This window comes from Cyanistes caeruleus, chromosome 1, assembly GCF_971803275.1.
Source record: "Cyanistes caeruleus chromosome 1, bCyaCae1.hap1.1, whole genome shotgun sequence".
Taxonomy (NCBI): domain Eukaryota; kingdom Metazoa; phylum Chordata; class Aves; order Passeriformes; family Paridae; genus Cyanistes; species Cyanistes caeruleus.
The window spans coordinates 102,907,844-102,934,583 of NC_141701.1; the positions used below are offsets into that span (position 1 = coordinate 102,907,844).

The 26,740-nt window shown below is 35.9% G+C and overlaps 1 protein-coding gene across 6 annotated transcripts in view; it reads left to right on the forward strand.

Annotated features, from left to right (window-relative positions):
* CNTNAP2 (contactin associated protein 2) overlaps positions 1 to 26,740 on the forward strand; it is a 1,014,544-nt gene that overhangs the window by 694,222 nt on the left and 293,582 nt on the right. For all 6 annotated transcript variants that reach the window (XM_086845653.1, XM_086845662.1, XM_086845669.1 and 3 more), the window contains one exon: positions 20,675 to 20,875. In XM_086845653.1, coding sequence (XP_086701779.1) covers positions 20,675 to 20,875 — 201 coding nt within the window. The remainder of the gene's footprint in view (positions 1 to 20,674; positions 20,876 to 26,740) is intronic.

The window sequence follows — 26,740 nt, forward strand, 5'->3', positions numbered from 1 at the left end:
TAATGTTAATCTTTGCAAAACAACGTGGCTTAACAGCCAAGTACAACTTTCACAATTAATGTAGTATAGTTTCACTGGAGCAAAATGTTGGATAGTAAGCTTCACTCTCACTTGAGTGTAAGCATTCTGGGGCAAGGACAATATCCTGAAAAGTCACTGAAATTGTTTGTTGGGAAATTATGTCTTTAGCCCTTTGATATGCTGTATCACAAATACTGAGCCACAAAATTCATAATTTCATCATTATATCAACATTTCACCTAGAGAGTATGTAGTTGGAAAGCATTAATATATTAAAATGTGCCAAACAATATTAAAAAAGAAAACAAAAAAAAGGAGATAAAAAATTGTGGTGCAGAAGACAGCTGTCTGGGCATATTTCTGGGCAAAATCCATATTCAAATTTAGTGTGTCTTAATTTAGTAAACTGGCGAGTGTCATGAAAAGACCCATCCTTCACAGATGTTGCTGTGGTAACTAAAAATTATTCTGATTTCTAAGATGTGCTGGTGATTCAATAGCACAGTCAAAGTCAGAAATATATAATTGCATGTGCTCCCAGCAGCAGTTCATGGTCTCTACAAACAACTCTATTTTCAAAGAAATCCCCAAACTCCTCCCTCCAATGATATTGTCTGTGTTTTCTCCAAATAAAGGTTCTACTCAGAGCTGTGTTCTAATAGTGAAGAGGAACTAAGCACTTACATTTTAAATCCTCACAGTGGAATGAAGATGCTTGGGCTATCACATTCAAACTATCTATTTCTGGTGCAATAAAATAGCTAGTCAAAATCTAGGACATTGCTGTTCATGTTGTGCATTTTTCCAAACAGTTGTCTACAGGAACTATGTAAATTTTAGGAATCTTTCTTTTATTTGCCTTTCTTTCTTTTCTTTTTTTTGAAAAAGAGTATTGGAAATGTTTTGAGGAAGAAAGTCACAATTTTTCAAATTAATGCGCTCATGGAAAAAGTATTCCTTGATGCTGTGTTGTGGCACAATGTTTAACCGTTTGACTTCTTTTCAGTTTAGCCTCTTTTGTGGCTAAGGTCAACAGGAAACTTTTTCAAAGCTCATCTTACCCTTTCAGAGGCAGGTCCACAGGACAAAGTTAGTCTCTGCATTAAAACTGTTTTTTCCAAAGGTGGAGGGTTGCTCTCTCAGTATCTAGTTTGATTTTTCCTGATTTCTCCTTAATTTTCATTAGAGCAGTAGCTGTAGTGGGAAGAATTGCTCTTTTAAGGTATTTGTTAGAGTATCTTAATATCCTAAATTTGTTAATGCAAAGTTTGAGTATATTGTGGCTTCATTCCATGCTCCATAAATAATTTCTGAATCTCTAGGACTGATTCCTTTTCCTCTGACAGATTTAGTTTCAGTCCCATTGAGAAAGACGCAAGAGATAAATTGAGATAAATGTTTCTCTTTTTCTCTGTTTGGTACAAGGAGGATGGTGAAAAAGTGTCAGATGAGTAAGATTATTGAGCTCTTACCTTGTGCATTTGTCCTGCAAGAATTTTTAGAGTGAGGAGTAAGTAGAGGAACAATGCAGAGGGACCATAAGGGCTGAGTTATTTATCCTAATGGCTGTAAAGGATGTCAGCGGGAGAGGCAGATCAGCACTCTGGAGTTGCTTGAGGCTTTAAACTGAGGAGAGGAAAATCATAGCCTGCTGTTTCTAGTGCTTCATCACTTAGACTACTGATGCAAAGTAGAACTGAAAGGTTTCATAATGTATTTTACCAGAAGATATGTCAGTTAATTCTTTCTATTGGTCCTGAAGTCTTTATGCCTCCATGATGCAGCTTTTATCTCATTTCAGGATCCAAATAGCTTGGAGCATCATGGCTCCATTTGAGTGGTACTTAGCCTATCTCCTTCCCAGTACAATTTGTTTGCCTCAAGCTGCTCATCTTCAAACAGTTTGAGAAATCATTATGAGTATTCATAGCCTGCCTCATTAAGGTCAAATGTACGAGGTGACTTCTCTACCCACTCCCTTCCCTTCTCTCTCTTCATTTTTTTTTAACAGAAGTGCCACATGTAATAATTATCACAATGACTTTATGAGCAGATATTAAGCAACCACAACTGTGTATCCTGTGACTTTTCTCTCTTCTCTCTGTGAATAATGGGTCAATGGAGTGTTTTATACTATGACATACATAGAAACATATGGCATGAATATAAATGTGCCATCACTACATCCTAAAGGAAAGAGCCCTAGAAGCAGTAAATATTTCATTCTATTGCTCATATCCATATAATCAGTACTCTTAGATGAGAATTCTTACCTGAGAACTGCATTACTGAACTTCCAAGGTATCAGAAATTTTATTCATGCATATATATAAATATGTGTATAAAAAAAATGTATGTGAAACAAAATGCTGAGCAATTTAATTCAATAAAATAAATATTTATGAAGTATTTAATAGTTTTTTGTTGTTAGCTAGAATAGAAAGAATTGATACATATTTAAAAGCAATTAACAAAATTTTGTCATTGAGCAATGCCAAGTTGTTGAATGACAACTACAGAGACCTTACCTAGTGCAATGCCATTGCAGAAAGCTTCCAATAATAATATTTGTGTCCCTTGCCTAAAAGATAAATGGCTTCATTTTCTCAATTCTTACATGTGAAATGAAGATTTTATTTCTAACAGCTTCTCTTTTCTTTCCATTGTAGAGGGTTTCTGGGAGGATTTTTAACAGTCTGTCAGTCTTTTTTGCAAGTTAAAATTACATTTGAGAGGTAAAGAGAGGAGCAAATGTTTGAAATTAATTTGGGCTGTTGTTGCAGGTCATCCAAGCCTGTTTCCTTGCAGATGATACAATAGCAGAAACAAACATAGCAAAAAATAAAAAAAAAAGGAGGGGGGGAAGTATCAAGGCATCAAGGCATTTGGGACACAGTTTTTGGTTGTTTTGACTTATCAAGCCAGACTCTTAAAAAATAAAGGGGAAAAAGTACAAAGAAAAGAAGAAAATGTCATTGAAGCATCAGGGCATCATGTCTAGAGCAGCTTCTCTGATGGCAGACTTTCTTCCTAAGGTGAGTTCATCTTCCAAGCACCACAGCAAAATAATAGACCCATGGGAAACCTGGAAACAGAACAGACTATGTTTACATCTTTGCCTGCCAAGTTGACTGAAGTATCTTACATCTCAGCTTTAGTTCACTGATTATATTTTTCATCTGCTCTTATTTACAAGGCCTGTCCTTTTTATTATGAGTTTCAATTGGTACATATTTTCATTTGCAATCAGCTTTTCTCGTAGTTTATAATTGATGTCAAGTTTGGTTTGTTGGGTTTGCCTCAGGTTGTCACTAACAAGTGATGTTTTTAGGCAGCCCTGTGCTTGGCAGTTATTTGAGTTTGACTGGCTAAAGCCAATATCTGGATGGCAAAGAATGAGTGAGAGCAGTCTGTTGCAGTGTTCTGTGACAGCATGTCTAGTTTGTCATGTTGTCAGGCCTTTAAGGATGGAAAAGTAAAGGACTACAGTCTGGTATTAAGGGCCATGGGATTGTGATGGGTTTTTTTACTTATCTTTTATAATGTTCACGACATAAATATACACTGCCATAGAAACAGCCTCCACAGAGTCATGAAGATTCCAATAATCTCAGGGCTCATTATAATATAAACTCATAGAATTTTTATTTTCTTTTTTTGACTGGGGGAAGAAGGTTGTGAATCAACACCTGATGACTTCATTAAGTAAAAATGTGTAATAATGAAAATGTGATGTCATGACTTAAGGGTTTGAGTAAATCATGTCAAATTTGCATGATCCTAAATAATGTTAGGATAATTCTAGATATTTTCTGCAGTCACTCTTACATGTGTAGAAAGGGAAAAGCTAAATCAGTTTGCAACTGCAGAGAAAATATCTAAACCATAAAACAAAAAATATGATGGGAAATCTGCCTCCAGGACAAAATTCTTGATTTGCTCTCTTTTAGAAGAGAACAAGTTTTATCACTGACACTCAAGGTGGCTTCTTAAGTCACCAAGTAATAGAAACATTTCTGGCTGCCTGACTACATTCCTGCAATTCTTCTTTTCTTTGCTCCCCCACTTCGAACTCTGAAGCATCATATAAGAATAAACATGAATAAAAGTATGTCATGTCATCATCTTAATGCATTTCAGATGCTCATAGCTGGAGCAAACATCCATACGTCAGGCATAAGATGACTAAATGTGTAATGAACTCAAAGCATGAGAACGAATTGGCTTTTGAGAGTGACATAGCAGACTTAGTTGAAAACAAAGCAGAATCTTTGTTTTGCTGAATTATTTGGTCTAGGAGAAGCAAAACATCCTCACATCACCTGCATATTCCTTATTTGTTGGAAAGTAAGCTCGCACAAATTAGAATACAACAATCCTTTTTAGAATTCTGTGCATTGCAGGACCCCATAAGCCTATGTTTCAAGAGATACGTCCATAACTGGGGGAGTAGAGAAGAGGGATGGTTGGAAATAAAATGATGATCAGTACCATCTACCTCAGACTGTTACTGTGAATGTTAGAAGCAAATATTTAGCTCTCAACTCACTCCCACACACTTGTTCCCTACTGGGGATGTAAGGAACTTGGCACAAGCTGCTTCAGGCCAGTGATATGCTTCAGTTATCCCTAGAAAATTTCTCCTGTAGAGAATATTATTGAAAGGCCAAACAAAACTTGTGTTTTCTGTAGAACTTCTATTATTGCTTTTGGTCAGAAAATTAAGGTCAAGTTAAGGCTAGACAGTTAAATTACCCCTGAAATAGTAGGAGCTGGTGGTGGTTGTTTGCAAATTTTATTTTATTGTGATGGTAATATTTTCTCAGAGTTTTTCTGTTGTTTGGGGGATAGAGGTACAGATGATGTGAGGTGGGTGTTTTTGTGTACTCCCTACATCACTGGGAAAGCCATTCTATGCTTCTGTGGGCTTTGCCTCAAAGCCTGGAAGGTGTGAGTCACTAAGTTCATGTGGGACTTGTGGTATACAGAAATAGTTTCCCATATGTGCTTCTCCCTTACTGCTTCCTTGTCCTTAACCAACAGTGCAAAGACCATCTTCTCATAAAATCCTGTCCAGGACTGCTTTTTATTGACTGATACTACCATCTTGTCTTGTTGACAGTGGAACTAGGAAGAACACCATTTAACTGTTTGGAGTGTTGTTGCTATTAATAATTTCTCTGAAAGTGGAATCAGTGTAGATAAATGTTCAAAGAGCAGATCAGTTAAAAGGAAATATCTAAAATCCTGTTCAGACCACAAATGGTGTGTCAAGTTCACTTATTTCTGAAACAGATAGTCAAGTGATGAAAAAATTACAGGCAATTTCTAAGAGAGAAAAGAGTAAAATTTCTAAGAGTCTAGAAAGACTCTAGAATTTCCAACCAGCATTCAGGGTGCAGTGCTGCCAACCTGACATGTAATTTTCTAAATAAATTTGCCTAGAGTGGCAGGTAAGCTGTGGTGTCACTACTGCTGTTAAAAATTCTCTGGCTTTCTTTTTGCTCTGAAAGACAAGTTTTAAAAAGAAATTACTTGGGCAATGAATAAGATGCAGAAGATATCCATTTTGATCTCTGCTTACACATCTGGGGAATGTACTGCTGATGCAGTTTCCCCAGGCAGGCAGCAGATGTACAGAATGATTCTCCCATGTCTCCCTCCCAGGACTTACTAATAAGTGAATTATTATAGATTATGTAAGATTATGGAGTGTACAGTGTTATGAAGTTCCTGTGTGAAGGCTGTCTTTGAATGCTCCTAAAAGGCCCCAAGATTATTTTACATGTTTGCATGTTATCACTTAAAATTAGTCTTAGTGCTTTCCTGCAAAAGAGAACAAATGAAGGTACAGCAAGTACAATGTGAACCCACAGACAATATTTTTTCTTATTTCAGATATGGGCATTCAGTAAACATTTTAGGGCAGCACCAGTAGTATGCTGTAAACTCCCCTCCACCTCTTCCACATGGCAGTAAAAAGACTGAAGGGGGATAACAACAAGGGCAAAAATTACTTTAATCTGATATCATCTGGAAACTGGCCTTTTTTTTCTCTTTCTTTTTTTTTTGTATTTAATTTTTTAGCTTCAATGTCACAGAAAATAGTGCTTCCTCTGAAAATATGATAGTCAATCAGAAAATGTTATGAAAAGACCACTTAGATCCATTAAAACCAATGAGGAATTTTCCTGGTAGAACCAGACTTGGTTGCAACCTACTGAGATCCTTGTTCCACAGCACCAGAAAGTGAAGAGTTGCTGAAATAACCAAGATACAACTTAAGAACAAACTAATGTTACCATTCCATATAGTTTAGTGAAAAGATTCCAGCCATCATGACCATAAAATGAGCTGTGAAACTTTGTACAGTGAGTAGGGAACATCTACAGCCAGAGAACTTCCAGAGAAAATTTTTAGATTTGGAATGGGAAGATGCAGTTGCAAACCAGGTCTCTTTTTCAGAAACTGATAGGTGTAGGGATCTCCTTCCACTTGTGCACTGGACGCCAAGTGTTTCAGTGTTAGGGGTCTGGGTTCACTTTTATTATGCTCAGAGTTCACATTATTAAGAGAATTGACATGTTTTTTATGCTTCCTGCTTTATAATTTTTTCCATTTGCTAAGCCCTAAATTTTCCTTTCTTCAGAAGACCTGGAAATATTTGCTTTATCTAGTATGTTTCAGGATATGCTTCCCTGAGTGAGAGCTATTGAGGTAATAATCTTCCATTATCCTAAATGAGATTTATTAGACTAACTCTGCACACACTGAAGCATTCAATAGTAAGAAAGTTAGGAAAATTGGTGAGAAAAAATTATTATCTTCCTAATTATTATCTCCTAACCCTTTTGTGGGTTTTGGCACATCTGTACCCTAAGCCTTGAGATGATACTCCTACGAAGGGAATAGCTTTCTATCTTCACTTTGGGATGCACTTGTGGATTACAAATGGAAATCATAGTAGATTTTCTTCCAGAAGAGCATTTGCTGACTGCAACAAATAAGCTTGCAAGTAGTGATAACAAAAACTAAATATGTTTAATAGCATGTCAATAGTAGTAGGAAAAAATACTGTCACAAAACAATTGGAAATTGCAATGTAAATTATGGTGTTGGATACCTAGGACCATTGCTACTTGATTGGATTCCCTTTTTCTTAGCAACAACTTAGTGGACAGGAATTGGTGTTCTCACAGAGACATGGATATCCCATAGAAGCTGACTTAGCTCTCCAAAGCCTGAGTGTGCATCATTTGTGTGCAAAGATCAGACATGTTTCTACCAGAAGCATTTTTGTACTTGAAGGTGCATTATTGCTAATTTTGTTCTGGTAACTACCACAGAACTGAGCTGAAATGGTCAATCTTACTTGTGTAGTATGGTGAGCCTGTGATGAACAGCCAGCTGAGCATATTGGATGCTAACCAAAAAATGTACTGAGACTATTTAGGTGGCTGACATCTCTGCTAGGCAGAGTGGAAACAACTGGGGCAGATTCATAAGAATTTCTGGTCAAGAGTTATTAGCAAAAGGAATTTGTGTTGTGCACTGGCATGGATATCCATGACTTGTCTATCTCATTGCATAAAACAAATTACTTAGAAATTGCAGAGCTGTGGGAAATAAAAACTACCAAAATAAAGACACTAACCTACTTAATTAATTTTCCTATTCAGAGGGGCTGTCTGACATTTCTACAGTCTTTACCACTGTCTCCTGGAGCTCTGAATGGTTGCTTCACTTCTGCCTGATACTCTTGCCATAGCTCTTGCAGATTTTTGCTACAACTGTCATATTAATATGAAAATCGTGTTACTTAATGCCCAGCTGTATCACAAACCTATACTTTCAAATGCTTTGCAGGGATTTGTGGCATCTGGCAAGTAGAAGTAGTGCCATCTATGGCAGTGGAAAAGAAGCATTGCAGATGCCAGAGACCAGCAAACCACAATTCTCGTTGCATTAGAGATAGAAGAATCAAATTAGAGTAGGTGCTGTTTCAGACTTCTTCCTAGTAGAAGTGGCTAATCAATCTTACTTGTTTTAGTAGGACATGAAGTGCCAAAACTAGACAATTTTTCAAGATTAAATTTTAATATTTTCAAATCACATAATGTTTTTTGAAAGTGTAACTAGAATAAAGATAATTTCTCTTGAAATTACTTCTGTTCCTCCCCTGGCCTTTTGTTTCCAGGCCTGGGAAATGTCTTTTATTAACTCAGTTGCTAACACTTGGTTGAAATGTATTTTAAACTAATATTTTAATACCAACATCAATATTGAGTCTTTTCCTGTTTCCCTCTCAACAATACTTTTTGCTTCACGTGATTTCTAAGTTACTCCTTCAGAATCACGAATGTGACTGCATGTGGAGTGATTATCAGTATTATCTGTGTGCTTTTGAGCAAATAAAAAAGTAAACCTAAATCCTGGCCCAAACCTGTGGATGTCTTGAGGTAGTCAGTTCTCTCAAACAGTCTGTCTTTCTGTCTCTGCAAAAAATTCCAGGGTTTGTTTATTTATTGTTCTATTTCTTTCATGTAGGTATGTTCTTTTAGCTTTGGGATTTTCTGTTTGTTCATTTGTTTTTTTTTTCTTTTTTAAGGCAATAGAAGGTTCTTTATTTGCATTTATTATTTCTATATATTTATATTAATTATTTATTTATTTGTTCTTATGCCTGAATGAAAGCTTACTAACTGCAAGAAACTCGATTTTGAAGAAAATAAAAATATTTGCCCCTTTTCTATATATTGCAAAGAATTTTCCATTTTTAGGAAATTGTTAGAAGCTTTAGTTTCTTGATCTTTTGCTTGCATTGAATTTAGTGTTCACTGAATTTCAGTATTGACATTTGAATGCCGGATATTTTTATAGATGGCTTTCCTTTTGGGATCTAATCTTTTTTCATGGGCTAAAAAAAATGTTACAAATGAAAACTGGTTTTGTATCTAAAAACTCAGATTAGATTTGTTTTTTATGAATTAGTGATGGACACCTTTTACTTTGTGATAAATTTTTTGAGCTATCCAGCCTGCATGTTAATGAAATTTTACTCACTAAGTAGGCACTCAGTAGATTACATTGTAGCGAAATTTCAGCTCTAGTGAAATGTTTGAGTTGCAACATCAGCCATTCTGAAACAGTTTTCTGTGCCCTAGAAATTAGGAGACCTCACTGTAAGCAAATGTGTTAGTGCTGGGTAAGGAACAATGTCTGAATCCCACATGCTCTCTACTCCGTGCAGAGTTCATGCAGAGGAAACCAAAAGCCTTGCTTTCACCTCTGGCATCCCTACACCCAAAGCAATGTATAAGTTACAAATCCCCTCACTCATACTGCCTGAATGTCCAGATTACTTTAGAGGGACACCCAGCAGCTGTGGGCAGTGCAAGGCCAGCAAGGGGGGGACAGATCCCTGGGCAGAAAGACTTGTACAGCTCATGTGCTCTCCTTTAGACTCTGGTGGCTGCCCACTTTGTAGACCACTATCCCACCTCAGGAATCTGTAGGAAGCAGTGAGGTCACCCCTCAGCTTTCTCCTCTCCAAACCAGACAAGCCCAGTGCCCTCAGCCACTCCTCAGAGGACTTTACTGACAGCCCCTTCCCAGCTTTGGTGTCCTCCTATGAATTCCTTCAAGTATCATAATGCTCTTTTTAAATCATGAGGCCCATAGTCTCACACAGTGCTTAGGGAGAGGCCACATTGGTGCTAAACACAGCAGGATAATCACTTGTTTTGACCGGCTGGTGATGCTGTGCTTAATGCACTCCAGGTTGAGGTTTGCCTTCCTGGCTGCCAGGGCACACACTGCTGGCTCCTGTTGAGCCTCCTGTCAGCCAACACCCCCAGACCTTCTCTGCAGCCACTCCTCTCCCAACATCATCCCAACATTGCTGCATCCCAGGTGTAGAACTCAACATTTGCTCTTGTCAAATTGCATCCCATGGATTATTACCCAGCACTCCAATTTATCCTGTACAAGGCCTCTTGTCCCCTGAAAGACCCAACACCACCTCACAGTTTAGAATGCTCCAAAGGCTCGCTCACCATGTGTTCAGTTTCTGCATCCAGGTCACTGATGCAAATATTGAACAAACTGGCTCTAGAATTGCACCCTGAGGAGCACCACTGGTCACTGATCACCAGCCAGATCTAGCCCCATTCACCACAACCCTTTGAGCCCTGCCCTTTGTCCAGTTCTTCACCCAATGGACCATGAACCTGGGGTTTGAGGGGATGAGGGTGTTTTCCTCCCCTTATTTCTTTTACTTCTTCCCCTCTCAATCAGTGGAGAAGTCTCTTTTAGAGAAGCAAAATGAAAACTTTGACCCATTGAACTCCTTGGGGAAATTTTGTGTCTACTTTTGCTTCCTTATGCACCAAAATTTTGTGTGTGCATTTTGAATTATCCTAATAGTTTGGAAAAAAATAAATATGCATAGACAGTTATGCAAGCTGCAGACCTGCATTTGGAAATCAGCAAGGAGATTGATTTCTGCAGCTTCTCAGAGTGTAACAAAGTCAGACTTCATAAAATCTCAGCATATGGTTCAAGTATTTCGTTTTCTGTAGTGGGTAATATTTAGAAGTTAAGCAATTACAATTATCTGCCATAGTGTACACTTAATATACATATGTGTATATATATATATATATATGTATATATGTATATGTCTGATGGTAAGAGGAACTTCATGGGCTTTTTGAATGTCACTATTTTAATTTGACCTATGGATAGTTTAATTGCTCCTGAAGAACCTTGTGGAATTCAAAGGGCTGCCTTAATATTCAAGGCAGTATAATTTGTTTGTCTCCTTCAAGGATATAAACTTCCTATTTGTTGAATATAGGGAAACCTAATAAAATAAACAGTAAAGTGGCTGATAATTAGAGAAGGCACTTAAAGACCCCTAAGTAGTTGATTGCTAAATGGTTTCCATCACCATTGAAAATTTCATTTCAGAAGTACTTATTTTATTCCAGACATCATCTTTTAATATTATGATGGAAAATCATTTAAAATTCTAAATAAAATGTAGTCAAACAGCCTAGTTGACAGGAAAGGTGCATGAGGTGCATATGTGCTTCCCAAGAGAAAAGATTATGTATATGTAAAGAGTGATTGAGAGAGGCCAAAGGGTAGGCCCAGGCCAAGCAAGCTGGAATACCTGGATAAGCTGTAGTCGACTTTTGCAGGAACCAGCTTGACTATATGTGGAATTTGTCTGATCCAGTGTAGTACTGCCCATAACCTCTAAATATCAGGCTGATAAATGCAAAGAGGTGTTTCCTTGTAAATTTCTTTTTGCTCCAAGAAAATATTTTGCTGTGGTAATGGTTGTTTTCCATATATTTTTGGTACCTTAGTAGGAACAGAGACAGTTTATTACCTGTTTTTCCACATACAAAAAATACTTAGCTATTCAGTTCTGTCAAATTTGAACTACAAAGTTCAATTATGCACAATCGTGAATTTTTCAGTGTCTCAGAAATATTAATTTAAAAGATATCATTTCTATATAATGAGGCATGTTAAATTTATTAATAGATGGTGTTATATTTCTGAGTGGTTTTGGAGTATATGGGATAGTGTATGCAAGCCTTTGAAGAAAAAGAAAGTAATATTAAATTTAGGAAACAAGTATCTTCATTTTCACATATGCTACCCTCCTCTCCAAATTCTTTGGTGTTTTCTGTATGCTGTAATTTCTATACTGAGGCATAAAAAAACTATTCAGGAACACTAGGTTTATGGAAATAGACATATTCCTGCATTTCTTCTCATGAGCACAATGTTAGAAAGAACTTCCAGAAAGCAAGAATCCGTTGGATATCTGCTAGCAGGATATCTGCAAACAAGGCTGCTGGTGCAGCACTGGGCTTACTTCTAGTGTTGTTTTTGCACCGAACTGTCCCTGAGCTATATGACACTTAGGGTACAACTTTACAGATGCATACTGCAAGGATAGTTAGAGTTTCTGAAAATACTAATTAGTATTTCCTTAAGAGAAACATTTGTATAAAAGCACTCTGCTCCTTCAGGTGGAAATAGTGTCCCATGAAACAAGTTGTAGTGTTTTAATGATGGTCCTGAGATGAGAGGGAAAGAGAAAGAGTTTTTTACTTTGTCTGAAAAGTAAAAAACTTAACATTCAAGAATTTTCAGAAGTTAAAAGTTTCTTATTGGTCTAGCATGATCTTTATTCTCCATTCTTACAGTACTTTTAATTATACTTGTGAACTTTACTACTTCTAAGTACAAGTGGGATATTTGTGTTTTCATCTGTGTCTTTCACTGTAAACTAGCATAGAAATTAATATTTTTTCTCTTCTACTGTTAAATTTAGATTGAGACAGGATGGGATCATAACATTCAGGATAGGAAAATCTTTTAAGCATGCTTTATTAAATTTGCTGACCTTACTATGAAGTCTGATTGAATTTTTCTTCTTTCCTAATGTCACTCTGTGCCACATATCAAACCACAGGTATATACTAAAAATTTTCATAGAATGTCTTTTAAAATAATGCACAGCATGGTAGTTTAGTATAGAATTCAAGTTATGCTTCATTTGATAGATTACAAATAAAGACATTCAAAATATCAAAATTATTCTGTCAGTCACAACATAACTAAATTTCATTCTACTGTCCATCTTGTCCATCCAATACCAGTGCTTTTTGAATTATCTAAAGAAATTTTAGCACAGTTGTCAAAAAATACAGGAAACATGATTTTGCTCTAAACTATACATAATGGTAGTTTTTATTTAATTAGGCAATGCTTAGGTTTATGTAGTAATTAACATGGGATTCCTAAATTTAAATGTGGCCAATATGATTCAGAATAATGACAAAATAATTGCAAACTACCAAGAACATGCACAAAAAGTTGAAAGTGTAAGTTCTCCAATTTGGAGGCACCTTTTGAAAGAAAAATAAAAAGTTTTGCAGGAGGTTGCCTAACATTCGGTTTATTGATGCACTAATTAAAAAGGGTACTTCAGCATGCTAAATTCCTTTTCCTGTCTGTCTATGGAGTGGGGTTAGCAAGATGTGAGAGAGGAGAGTAGAGTGTGTTCTTCTTGAGAGAACTAAGTCGGATCAGTGAGGAGTATGGTGAGGATTCAAGCACTTTGCTGTGGAATGAGAGGTAAGGGGAGTTTTTAGTGGTAGCACTTGACACCTGCATTAGTCTCTTTCTGTCTCTTTGTGAGAACAAAGTCAGCCAAAACAGCCAAGGAAATGGTTTCTCGTGGTCCAAGCTAACATAGTGAAAGCTTTGAGAAGCTCCTTTCTTCAGGATATCCTTTGAAATAAGTTTTTAAAAACTGTTACTTTTTTTCAGTGATTCTAGGAAGACCTGTTTGGCATCATAGCTAAAGGATTGTGCTATGTTGCTCTGTAAAAGAAAAAACAGGCTGTAGTTGATTTTTTTTTAAGTGCATAAGCTCCTACGATATGCTAAAATAAACTGAAAGATGCTTTAAAGGAGACATATTTGATCTTTCTATTTGTATACTTGTTTATATATGAGGTTGCTCCTCAGAAAGCAGAATCAGTTTTTGATTCTCCAGTCATTGAACTGCTAAAAAAGTTTTCAGCCCTTACCCAGATCCTGTTCACTGTGCTGAAAACAACCACACTGTTAATTCTTTTATGTCCTTTGTTCTTGACTTTAATGTTCCTTAATCTAAACTGAACTGCAATTGCCATCTGTTAGACCAGGCACTTAAATGATCCGAGTCCTCCTTCATATGGCTATGCTGTATCTCATTATTTATTGTTCCTTTCAATATAGGATTATTTTTAAACTCATGCTTCTAATAACACCCATAGGAGGTAATTTTTGACATTAGGGCCCAAATCAGATTTAAGCTTTTTCCCCCTAGGCACTGTTTTCCAGCATAACAATACCTGTTGTTGCAGTCTCTTTTCTTTAAAGGCAAAGTGAAATCTTATTCTGATTCTCAAGGTACTCTTGTCATTAGCTTTTCACATACAACTGTGTTGAACAGTTCAAGATCATCTCTAGTGATCCAGAGAATTCATCCTCTGCTTGCTACTTCACTACTGTCCCTTGAGATTTCTAACAAGTTGCATTGGAACAGCCATTTCATTATCACTTCTCTAGAAATACTTGGTTCCCTGAAAATTGTATTTTGGTCACTTCTTTCCACTCTATTTTGCCAAGTATCTGAATTTATCTATTATTTATAAATTATTAGAAAATCATATCATTCAGTATCACTGTAAGTTCACCAAAAAAAAATAAACTTTTCTCTTTCCTGAATTGCTATGAAAGAGGCTATGTAAATACAAGGGAAGTGTATTGCCTCACAAGACACCATCATAAGTAAAAATGAACATAAGAGTCTTAGTTAAATTTGAAGATTCATTATTATCTTGATCAAGAAACAATGAAAGGGTGGAATAAAAGGAGTAGACATAGAAAATGAGTGCAGGAATGGCTCAATTGCATTTTGGGATAGCTCCTATTCCCCACCTCTATAGATTAAGAAACTGACTGACTTTGCTTGCTATAGAATTCAGTTCATAAGAACACTCTTCAATTACTCTTTTTTTTTTTTCTAAATATTGGATTTTTCTGGTCTAAACCCCATTTTCTACATTAGTAAGATGATAGCAGTTCATATCACCAGAGTAACTGAACTGAAAAATTGACATTTGCAAATCTCAGGCAAGATTGTCAAAACACTCATTAACTTCAAACGAAAGTACATTTTTAATTTTTATAAACTCAACTGTAGCTCCTTTGAAGTCCATAGCAGAAGTAGCTTTAAATTATTATATATAGTTTTAAGCTTTTATATACAAACACTCTCCAAGAGAAATATAAAAGGATGGAGAAGAGGATATGGGTGGCTGTAATTTTTTCCACATCAGTTGTTTACACCGGGTCTTGTGTCTACAACACTGTTGCAAAAAAGGGTGCTTAGTTTATTCACATTGCTAATGACTGCTATGTTACCATCCAACTAGGCTCTTATCAGAAAACAAAATTATAGACCTTATAATATGAAATGATTACGGTTGTAATTTTTGTCCTCCCTAGAAGGTAGTCCACTTTTAAATGGGTGGTCCTGTCTAGTTTCTTGAGTGATTTGTGGTGTAGTATATTGTAGAATATGCTGCAGTAATCTATTTTGAAGGGACAAAAGCACTTATGATGGTAAAAATCAGGATGTTTAGTAAAGAACCACCTCCAGACTTTTATAAGCTCAGGAATTCTCAAAATTATCTTATCCAGATTTCAACCAGGAACCAAGGTGTTCTCATACGTCAGCCAAATTTAGGTCAGGAAACTGCATCCATCAAAAAACCCACCACAGATATATTGAAGGAGAGAGAGAGAGAGAGAGAGAGAGCTGATCATCTTTCCTGAGAAATCAAAATGTTTTCTGATTTCCGGAAGATACCTACTCAAATAATATCTTAAGCATATAAGCCCATTAATAATAAATAAATAAATAAATAAATAAAGTTAAAAATTTAATAGCAATAGATATAACTATAGATTAAAAGGAAAGGGGAAAAATGTATCCATAGCTGTGGAATTTATATTTATTTTTCAAACTTATTATCAGTTAACTATGATTACAAAAGATTACTTAATTTGTTTGTCAGAAGCAAGTCTTCTTGCTTAACTGAGCACCAAGCAAATGAGTGAGGAAAGTTCTGTAATAGAAGAAACTGACTGTCTGCAAAATCTTCAACAGCATAATGATAAATATAATCATAACATCATGAAATAGATTGAATATGAAGTGGTAGAAATTCATTATGTTAATATTTGATCTGATCACTTGAATAGCTGGTGATCAAAGAAATTTTTAATTTCATTTCTCTTTTTATTAGTGAACCATTGCTAATACTTATTGATTATTTTACTAGCTACCTAGTAGTACCTAGTTCACTTTTTATTGGAAAAAGGAGTAGTGAGTGGGCAGAACTGTAAGTCAGTCATTGCAACCGAAAAGTATTTTCAGCAAAATAAATTATGTCACTTTATTGTCATTTTAAGGAAACAGATGGTCATTTCCTTTCTTAAAAAAATTATTCTTAAATTAAGGAACTTAATCTTACTGTAATACCTATCTGTTAGAGAGGAACTGTTTCAGCAAAGAGTAATGTACAGACTAAATTACAGGGAACCTATTTTCTCTATAATTGCATCAAATGTATTAGCAGTTTGGATCTAATTAGATTGTTCTTAGTGAAAACCATTATGAATTCTATTAAGAATCTATGGTTACTGGTTTTTGGCATTCTATTCAAAGAAAATTATACTTCCTCTTCACTGCTAAAAACAAAAAAAAATGGAAGAACCCCTATTTTTTTGTGCAACATGCTGTGCACAATGAAAAGAAGCACTAAAATATGCATTTGAATGAAGAAGTGGTCATCTTGGAGGCCCTTGTCTTCCTGAGGTGTTAGCAATTACTGGTGCTGGTGCTCTGTCCTCCAGTGGGAAAGGTAGAACCAGCCCAGTAAATCCAGCTAGGAACTCATATACTTCCCTGTGTAGGGGAAGTGTATTTTAGTGGTACAAAAGCCATGTACACAACTGTGACTGTCAAATTGTCTCTAAACACTTGTGTTTAGCAATAGTCACATTCCAGGTGTTCTTCAAATAACAGCTCGTGTACTGGGGGGGAATACTCATTCCAGTATTGTGGTGATGGTAATTGCCAGATGTTACTGTTAACTAGGACAGATTTTTCACTTCTGTGGACCTTAAATGGGACTTCTGTGTATTATTGACAGAAAAGAGGGATATATTAACCATGAATACCATATCCCATTCTTAGCTACATGGGGAGAATGCCACAGATGGTGAGGATACAGGTATTTGAGAGAGTGTGACCTATCTGCATTACCTTTTCTGTAATGGAAGGTGACTGCAAGCAGGGTACTGATTTCACCTCTCTCAAGAATGGTCTCAAGAAATAAGGAGTTTCTGAGAAACTGAAAACATGAGTGAAGATATTTGCCTTCAAGTTATATGCCTAGCTGATTTCCATGGGAAGTACAAACACATTAACAAATTTTAAGAATAAAAGGGAAAAAAAAAACAGTTTTTAATAGCACTCAGTAGATAACATTGAGATTTCTGCCTGGCATCTGTCTCTTTTGCGTCTTTCCAGACATCTTGAAGCCAGACACACACACACACACACATATATATATATATATATATATAGAGAGAGAGAGAGAGAGAGAGAGAAAGAGAGAGAGAGAGAGCGAGCGAGAGCGAGCGAGAGCTATAAGTATTCAGAAGTCTGCATTTGGTGGGGAGGGGAGATGGATTTTTGTCTGTGACCACACTGCCCTGTTAACAGCCCAGGAAAGGCCCTACCTTCCTTGTTTTGATCCTTGTGTCATGGCAGTGCTTTACAGTCAAATCAGGAAATATATGAACAGTGTGAAATCCCTTGTGTGAAGCAGCCTCTTTCCTGTACACCAGCCACAACTTTTGCTCCACACTCTCTCTGCACCTGACCTGCAGGCATAGATGCTTCAGCTTCCAGAGTTTGGACAAGACAGCTTGCTGAATATGTTCATGGGTCATTTGAGTCCTTTTTTTAACAAAATATTCATTGCAAGTGAAATAAGACCTAGGTTTCTTTTCAGTATCTGACCAGGTGTATCCTAATCAATCTCCCATCATCTTTTAGACAGCAGGAAGAGATTGAGTTGCTTTTCTGTAATAGATTCTTGAATTTATGCACATACACATGTATATTGATAAAAAGATCTATTACAAGGTGCAACAAGCACTTAATTATTATTAGTACTTGTATTTTGGCAGAAAGGTCCTGAAGTAGTTCAGAGGATGCATTTGACTGACAGGAGTATGTTTCTATCATCTTTAGTACACTGTGCCACGGTAAAGATTAAACTTCTTAACTTGGAGGGGAAGTGACAGTATATTGTCTGGAATCTGCTATCCATAATAAAATTCCTTCTCAAACATAGTGCCTAACACAATTCCTATGGCTAGTCCCATTCCTGTACCATCTTAGTCACTACTCTATGAGTCTTTGCTGGATAAAAAATCCTATATAAGGCTCTAACTGTCCTAGTACATTCCTTTCTGACACTTTTGTGTTCTTACATGTACAGTGTTTTCTGCCAAAAATGAGAGGTTTCTGTCAGTGAATATATAAACTATCTCAATCCTTTTTTGAAAATGAATTTGCAGTAAACTTCCATCCCAGGCTCTTAACAGAACTGGATTATATTCTCTACATAATTTGACAGGTGGCAATTATATTTTTTTTTTTTGGTACTTGGGAGTGGGATTCCTCTCTCCTGATTTTTCTCAATGCAAGAATATTGCTGTGTTTTATAAAGGGCTTCGGACTAAGGATATGAATATTAAAATAATAACCGTCTTGCATCACCTGCTGAATTTCATCTCATTTGACTAGTGGTGTGTACAACCTGTGGAGGATTTGTCTGCTTTGCTTAGCTTATCTCTGAAAATTTGATTAGAAAGACTTAACACTGTATCAGTTGCAAACACACAGGTCCACATGATTCCATATAATCCAAAATAGCCTGACACTGTGCGGTAAAAATTAAGACTGGAAAATAAGGCAGAGTACAGAATCCGGAAGATAAGGATAATCATATTGTGGAGTGCTATCTTGACTCTGGGTCGCACCAAAACTCATCAGTGTATGTGAGCACATTCCTGTGAACTTGGTGAAGAAGTACTGAAGCACTTTTGAGTATGTGTCAGTTTGGCAAAGTGTTTCCATGTAGTTAAAATATTGAAGTGTGGGCCACAAGTTTTGGAATGACTCAGATTTGCATTAACAGGCAAGAGATTTACATAGAGGAATTGAAAACATACTGCAATGCACTACATTTTATGGGGTTTATTGCTGCAAGGCACATCTGTCAGGTGAATTAGTATACTCAGAAAATACCAGGTGATCTCCCTGGAGGGTCTGTTTTTGTGATAAATACAGCAAAGTTAGCAGCGTGGTGTGTTTTGTTTTTGCATCTCTGAAGGACAACTGTGGTCAGTGGTGCTGCTTGGAAGAACAGCTGGGTCAGAGACCTGACTCATTTGGGAATCTGGACCTTCATACAAGCCAGTTTAAGGCACCAGAGTAGACTCATAGCGATGTGTTTTAAGGTTCTGTTTAAGGTTCTTTATTCCAAGACAGATTTCTTTGACTTTGCCCTCAGTGGTAGGAATATATAAACACATACAACTTAAAATGTGAAAGAGCCTTACATGACAAATATTACTGACAGAATCTGACACACTTCTAGCAAGTTTCATGTTGTCAAGAGAAAGGATAAGTTCCTGTGGTTTTTTTACAGAGAATAATTGACCTATTTCAGTCCTTATCTATATGAGATGCTCAATATGAGTAGTACATATCAGCTGAGAGAGTTTTTAGAGTGGTACCTAGTCAACCTAAATTTTAAAATTCTTCTCACCTAAGTGATAGAATACCATTCTTACAAGAAGACAGTATCAATAATATTGGCTGAATTTCATAGTTTTCATTCTGAAGCCCTGTATTACCTGGATAATACGTTTTCCATTTTGTTTGAGTGGAATGTCCCCCTAAGAAAAACAAATGGTTGGTCTATAACAGCAAAGTTTCTCTACCTTGTCTTTGTTTCCTTTCTAAACTACCTTACAACTTCAACAAATCTTGCTATAAAAGGAGTGTGGAATGTGTTGCCTCATTATTATAATATCTCATCTTAAATCTTCTCTGGTAACGACTGACAAACGGTTCACAGTAACATCTCTAGTGACTTGATCAGTAGTTGAAAGAAGTATAATGCATACAGACATTGTTCTGGGCTGAATATAAAACACTTTTTGCATGACCCTGCAAAAAAAGTTTGTTGGAGGTGTTGAGATTTGGCTAATATTACTGTATTTCTTATAAAAAAAAATTTGAAGTTGTCTTTCCACCTTCTGTGTGCCTTTCACATCTAAACAGAAGATTTTATATTTCCATTCTACTTGGATTAGTTCCTGTGGTGCTATCTATACCATAACCAGCATCAATAAAGTTATATGGTGCTGCTGTCTTAAAATATTTAAGTCTCAATAAGCAGTAATTTTGTTTTACCCTAGAACACTTCCTGGGTAAAAAATGTGGAAACTTTTTCATTATTAATTGCTAAATGAAGTAACTGAGAATCTGGTTCATCCTTGTTGTTACTTTACTACTACTTTACTAAAGCAGTGTTTCTCTCGAGCCCACAGCAATTTACTATGCACAGTGAATGTTCTTCACATAAAAATCTTTGATTTTTAGGGCATCAGGGCTTCTGTCTTTCTGATCAAAGTTAATCCTTATTAGTTCCATATGTAACTGAAGGCATCAGTTGTTTAAGGAAGACTTCTCACATGGTATATTTGGTATCTTTTCATAAAGGTGATCAGAGTTTCTTCCCTTCATCAGTTCATAGTTGGAACTATGTTGCTACATGACGACCTTTCATGTGCAGAGCCCTTCTTCCCCACTACCACCTCAAGAAATTTCTTACCAAACACTTTTATATTTTGTCAAGGACTAAATTCAGTTCCACTGCCTGTCTCTTACCAGTTCTTGTCTTGTCTTTCTTGCCATCTCTTTCAGAGGATAAAGTATGGACAACTGTGTACCATGATTTGCAAATGCAGACTTCTGTGGGAGGCAGCAGCCCGGAGAAGTTATCTGTGCTGCAGCTCAACTACAGTGCAACAATGGACCAGATTTCTGCCATTACCAGTAGTGCTGAATACTGCGAGCAGTTTATCTCCTATTCTTGCAAGATGTCCAGGCTGCTGAATACACCAGGTAAGCTGAGAATGGGATATCCATTAAATATGGTGTTAAAAAGCTTTATCTCAACAATTTAAAAGGTATTGCTTTTAGATAAGTCCATTGAACATACTTCTTTGTTTTCCTTTGTTAAAGGACAAAGAGGGTGAAAATACAGAAAACATTATTTTCTTAGGAAAATTTTGCTCACTACTAAAATGATTGGTATTGCACCAAGTGTTAGTGTGTTCTCCTCTCAGATCTGTTGCTCCTTAAAGCAGGTGGCATTTGGTGAACACAGTAACTTTTAAAGATTAATCAATAGAGGCACTGAAAAATTGCTTTGAACTTTATCCTGGTTTTCTGGTTGTCAGTTTTCATATGCTACAGTCAGCAAGGGCACTGGTTGAATGAAGGTTAGAATTTTTCCACTAACACTTTTGAAACAGTTTCGTAAATGCAGAGCATTTGTGGGTAATCAGATGCCTTATACATTGTAGAGAATGGCATGGTCAATAATGCAATTGAGTGAGAAATTATGTGCTATTACCTACAAGTAGATTAAGTATAAGATTATTCCTTTGCTGTGTAGTTTTACTGGAAGAGAAGAGACCCTTTCTGTATGTGCCTCCTCAACAAATGTTACATGTAACCAATAAAAAAAAAAAATTGTTGTTCCAGAATTAACACACAAGGAAGGGATTGTATTTTAAAAGCTCTATTAATATGCAGCAAGTACTTTAGATATGCTTTAATTGTGTATGATAGATTTTGATGTTAAATAAATCTTAATGGTACTTAGGAAAGACTGGTTTATAAGTGGAAACATGCTACATATTTTCATGATTGTGAACTGAGTTCATTGTGATAAGAGCAATTCAAATGCATTTCAGATTAATTTAATGGCTGCATGCTTGCAGTGTTATACTTTAGTTTACTTTCCCTCATAATTTTTTTTGGTATATTTTCCTATGGTGCTATAGATAAATATTCATTTGGAATGCATGAGTATCTTATTCCTATTTCCATAACCATTCCATTACTTAATAGACACTGTAATGCTTGTTACTCCTTTCCATCCTCCCTGCTGTTTTTTAACTATTTCTAATGCATGGTTTGTCTCTGTTGCTGTTATTTTGTTTAATTTAGCGTAGCACAGAGACTCTGCAATGTGGAAAATGATTTCTTCCTTCTTGGGCCTTAATGTATAGGATCTTGAATTATGTTCATAACTATAATTGTTCTGATTAGATTCTGCTGATGGATACAAGCTCCCTGCTGGCATATGTTTCAGAAAAGTTGTATACGAGTGTAGCTTTGGCAGGTATTTAGAAGGCAAATTTATTTAGTAGTAGAGCAGGAGATATTTGGCTTAGAAAGCTCATAGTTTTCACAGAGTATAGTGTTAGATTTTTCTTCTTGATATGTATAAGACTATTATTTCAGGACCAATTTGTATGTGTTTTTTGATTTATATTATAATATAATATATATATATAATATTATATATATTTATAATGTATATCTATAATAGAAGAAACATACTGTAATTGCTGGTGCTTCTTGAATTAAAGGACAATTAAGCAGCATAAAAAACATGCTGATTTTTTATTTTTTTTTAAGAATCAAGCTGTTCTAAATATTTACATTTTTAAGGTTCTTAGAAAATTTTGAGCATACTTTGTAGGTATCTCCTTCTTCATGCTTTCACCTTTTCCATGGAAAAATAATTTCTCTTAGCAATTCTTCAAAAGCCATTTTTTTGGGGTCTGGAAAGTGAGTTTCAACAGATGTTCTATAATGTGAGTTTGTTTGTTTCCCTTTTAAGCAAGAGAAAGAAGCAACAATTATTTTTACCTAGACAGTAACAAAAAATCACACTGCAGTGTTTGCATAATACCGTAATGGTTCGTACACATAGAACCACAGTGATTTGTGTGTTAGTGGGAAAGAGGCCAATACATTTTCTTTCTATGTGTTCTTGGCTTCAGTGTATGGTTTCTAAACTAAGGAACTAATTTTTCATACCTTTCTCTCTTTTGGAGGATTGCCATATTTGCTGAATATATTATGACACCCTATTCATCTCACAGCACAGCTTGAAGCACTCATGTGGCATCTTCCACCACTGAGCTTTGTATATAAATCATTGCAGTATGGTTCCCACAAAAAGAAATGGAAAAAAAAAAAAAGATAAAAAATAAAACAAACAAACAAGCAAACAAACAACAAAAAAAATATTTTGTATTCCTCCAGAAGTGAGAACCTTGTGGTATTGTAGCCAATAGTAACACCTCTATTAACATCATGGGATCAGGGTAGCATTTGTGGCCTTGACCTTAGGTGCTTCTCTAGGCTGGGACTTTTACACATAAACATTTCAGATGTTTAAATAACCACTTAGGACAGAAAGGTCTTTTTGTAAAGTGAGTCAAAGAGGACAGAGAAAATGGAGAAGATAGTTAAGCAGCTCAACTTTTTCACTTTTTGTCTCTTGGGAATCCTGTCTCTTTACAGTATGGTTCCTTCCCAGGGAGAAATTGCTCAGTTAACATATTTAAACAAATCAGGACTCAAAAAACTGTTTATTGATCTGTTAAGGACAGGTAATTATTAGCTATAAGTGGACTACAGCTTTTGCTGCTTATTGTTCTGATGTCTCCTGACAAGGTAGAGATATATACAATTCCATTGATTCTGCTGCTAATAATAGCCTAAATAACATTTTTGTTATGAAACAGAAACTACATCAAAATTCTGTGTTTGAGGAAATCCTTCATATAAATTAGCCTGCTTTGTTGTGGGAGTTTATTTAGCTGCAGCACAGCACTCAAAGAATTCTCATTGTCATGTGATTTCAGAGATATATATGAAAATTAGTCTGTACAAACTAAGAATTCTCATTTTTCTGTTATGAGTTTTAGACTTTAAGACTATTGCTTCATGTCCATGTCTTTTTTTCTTAATAATGAGCTTTCATCTGAGCAAAATAGCATGTACATCATAGCAAACAGTTTAAAATCATTGCTGACAAAAGGGATTGGGAGTGATTTTACAGGTGATAATGCCACTGCCTTTCTACTTAGTCTGAGGGAAGACAATAATAATAAGTTCCATGTAAATGAAGTCATAAGTGACTTCTGAAAACATACCTAGGAATCTCATATGGCTGTAGGATAATTCAGGTTTGAAGGCACTGCATAAGGTCATCTGGTTCAATTTTCTGCTCAAAGCTGAATGAACAGTCCTTGCCTAGTAATCAGCAGAAGCTATCTGGAAATTCAATTTTCTGTCTTTCCTGTTTTGGCTTTGGAGTTTTTTAAGTTTGTTTTGAACTTGCAGCCCAATATTTTATAAATTATGCTCAAACCTAGGTTTGAACTGACTTTCTTATGGAAGTGCAAACCCAGATACCTCTACTGAAAATCCTCTGTTATCACAAGAAACAGTAAAATTATGGGTACACCATAAATTTCTGAGGAAACTGTTTTCAAGCAGGGATCCTGCAGTGGTTGCAGTCATCTCACAGCCTTCATTCCTCTGATTTTGGTACAGATTTGCTCTGAATGTAGCAGGTTTTGTTGTTGCTGTTGTTTTTTTAGTTTGTTTTTATTTATATCAGAGTGAGATTGATGGTTCTTGTCTATTTAGATATGCTTTTAGAGAATAGTAATTGCTTTATGAGTATGCAGTTATTATCATGATAGAGGCTTAATCTTACCAATTCAAGTAAGTGTGGCATTTAATAAATGAATTAAATACTAAGTCCATGGATCATAATTGCAACTTAATAATAATAATGTAAATATATGTGAATTAAAAAAAATATAAAGTGCAGATTTTTGGGGCTTGTTTTTCTCTTTTACAATTACATTTCTCATATCCTCTTTTCTGCTTGTTCCCTTGGAAACGTCCATTTTGAAAGGATAATTATATGTTTAGTACTGAGGACATACAGAAAGCTGTCTGTTTTCGGGGTTCTTGATGCCCATATACTTTCCAGTTGATATGGGAGGTGATAGGACATTTCCCTTATTTGCAAACAGGAGCTTGGAGACAGAAGAAAGACAAAAGCCTGCTGGTTGACAAGGGGGAAAGAGGCAATGAGATATATAGCATCAATTTGCTCTTATAGAAAGAAGCCCCTTCTTTTCTATAACAAAATTATACAGAGAACAGTGATACAATATATGCATAGAAAGCAAAGTGTTAGTTAATAAAATTGTACATCTTCATCCATTCTTTTCATGAGACTTCCTAATAATACCTGCTTGTGAACTTCCTTGGTATGAAATTTTCCATGGGCCACTGATCTTTCTCTAGGAAAAGGAGAGGGAACAGCATGCTGGTTCTGCTATTCTTCCCCTTACCCTGGGAATGAAACCCTGAAGGGAGAAGGGCTGCTGCATTCACAATATCTGAGTCTGCCGTTTCCCAGAGCTACTGTGACAAATAATCAGAGAGTAGGAGCTAAAAGCATAGATACAGAGAACAGAGCAAGATCTGTTGGTGTTTTGTTCCAATTTTTATTCCTATTCACTCTGCCTGCAGGCAGCATATGAAAAACATATAGCAGAGTTACCGCAGTACATGAATTACTGTTTCACGCCTGTTTGTCTCTGGAGGAAATGAGACAACAACTTCATGAATTTAGGAGCTAAACAGGTGAAATAGAAAACTTAATTTGATGTTTGGTGGTTTCAGTTACAATAAAGTAATCATAATACCAGTAGGAAGTAAGATTTATGCATAGACTGAGATAAAAACAAAGTTTAAAACTGCAGTATGCTATTTTTCCTCAGTAGCTGTCCAATTCAGAACTTAATGAACTTATGAACTTTGCCATCTCTACCCATTAACTGATCTAGAGTGCCAGTTGCAGATATAATTCCTGCTTAACAAGAGTTTTTGAAAAAGAGCATGAGGGAGGGATGGGATTTCTGCAGTACTAGAGTGATGAATGGAAGTCTCTCTAAAACTTCCCAGGCTTCATCATTCTATTTTCAATCTTCTTCCAGAAAATATGCCCCTAAGCTGCCATGTACCTTGTCCAGCCTTAATAATACTGATTGACCTCTTCTTCTCAATGTTCTAGGCACGCTGTATTCAACTTCTAGTGATTTTTAAAGCACAAGGATAGCAGGAATAACAGCCTTGCTCTGCTATGATCTACATGTTCTTGTCCTAGAAGTGGAAACCATTAGCTTTTGGGGATTTCTTTTTCCTTTAGTCATCATTATATTGCCGTACAACAGAAGCACAAAATAATTAATATGCTAAATATTTCTCATGAAATACACATCAGTCCTCTTAGGTAAATGGTAGACAAATAAATTATTATCTTGAGGTCATTTTTTCCAGCCAGTTGTTAATAAACCCTTCTCTCATCTCTGTTTTGCTCTGTCCTTTTGCTTGTCTCTTATCAATTTCTTGGGGTTTTTTTGATGCTGTAATCACTGAATTTCCTAATTTTACTCAATTTTCATCATTCTTTTAGCTGGTAAACTATTTCTACTAATTTTCCAAGTTTTCATTGCTGTTGTGTAGGAATTAGATTTAATCCAGTATCACTAAAGTGAAAAAGGGTTCATGTTGCTTTGGTATTTGTTAGAAAGAGTAGTAGCTGATAAGAGCCTTGTGAATATTAGAAATCTTCTATGGAAATTGCAACTGCAGTGCAGTGAACTCCAGGGTTTTTTGCTGTGTCTTTTTAAGAAAAAGTTATGCATATGAGTTTTAACTTTGCAGTTCTAGCAGCATGTTACAAACCAATTGTTTTTCATACCTTCTCTCCATGTGAATGTGATCTACCTATTACGGGAAAAGATTCATTATTTTTATTTCTTAAAATAATGTTAGAGGAAGACAATAATTTCCCCACTGCTTTTATTGTATCATGTT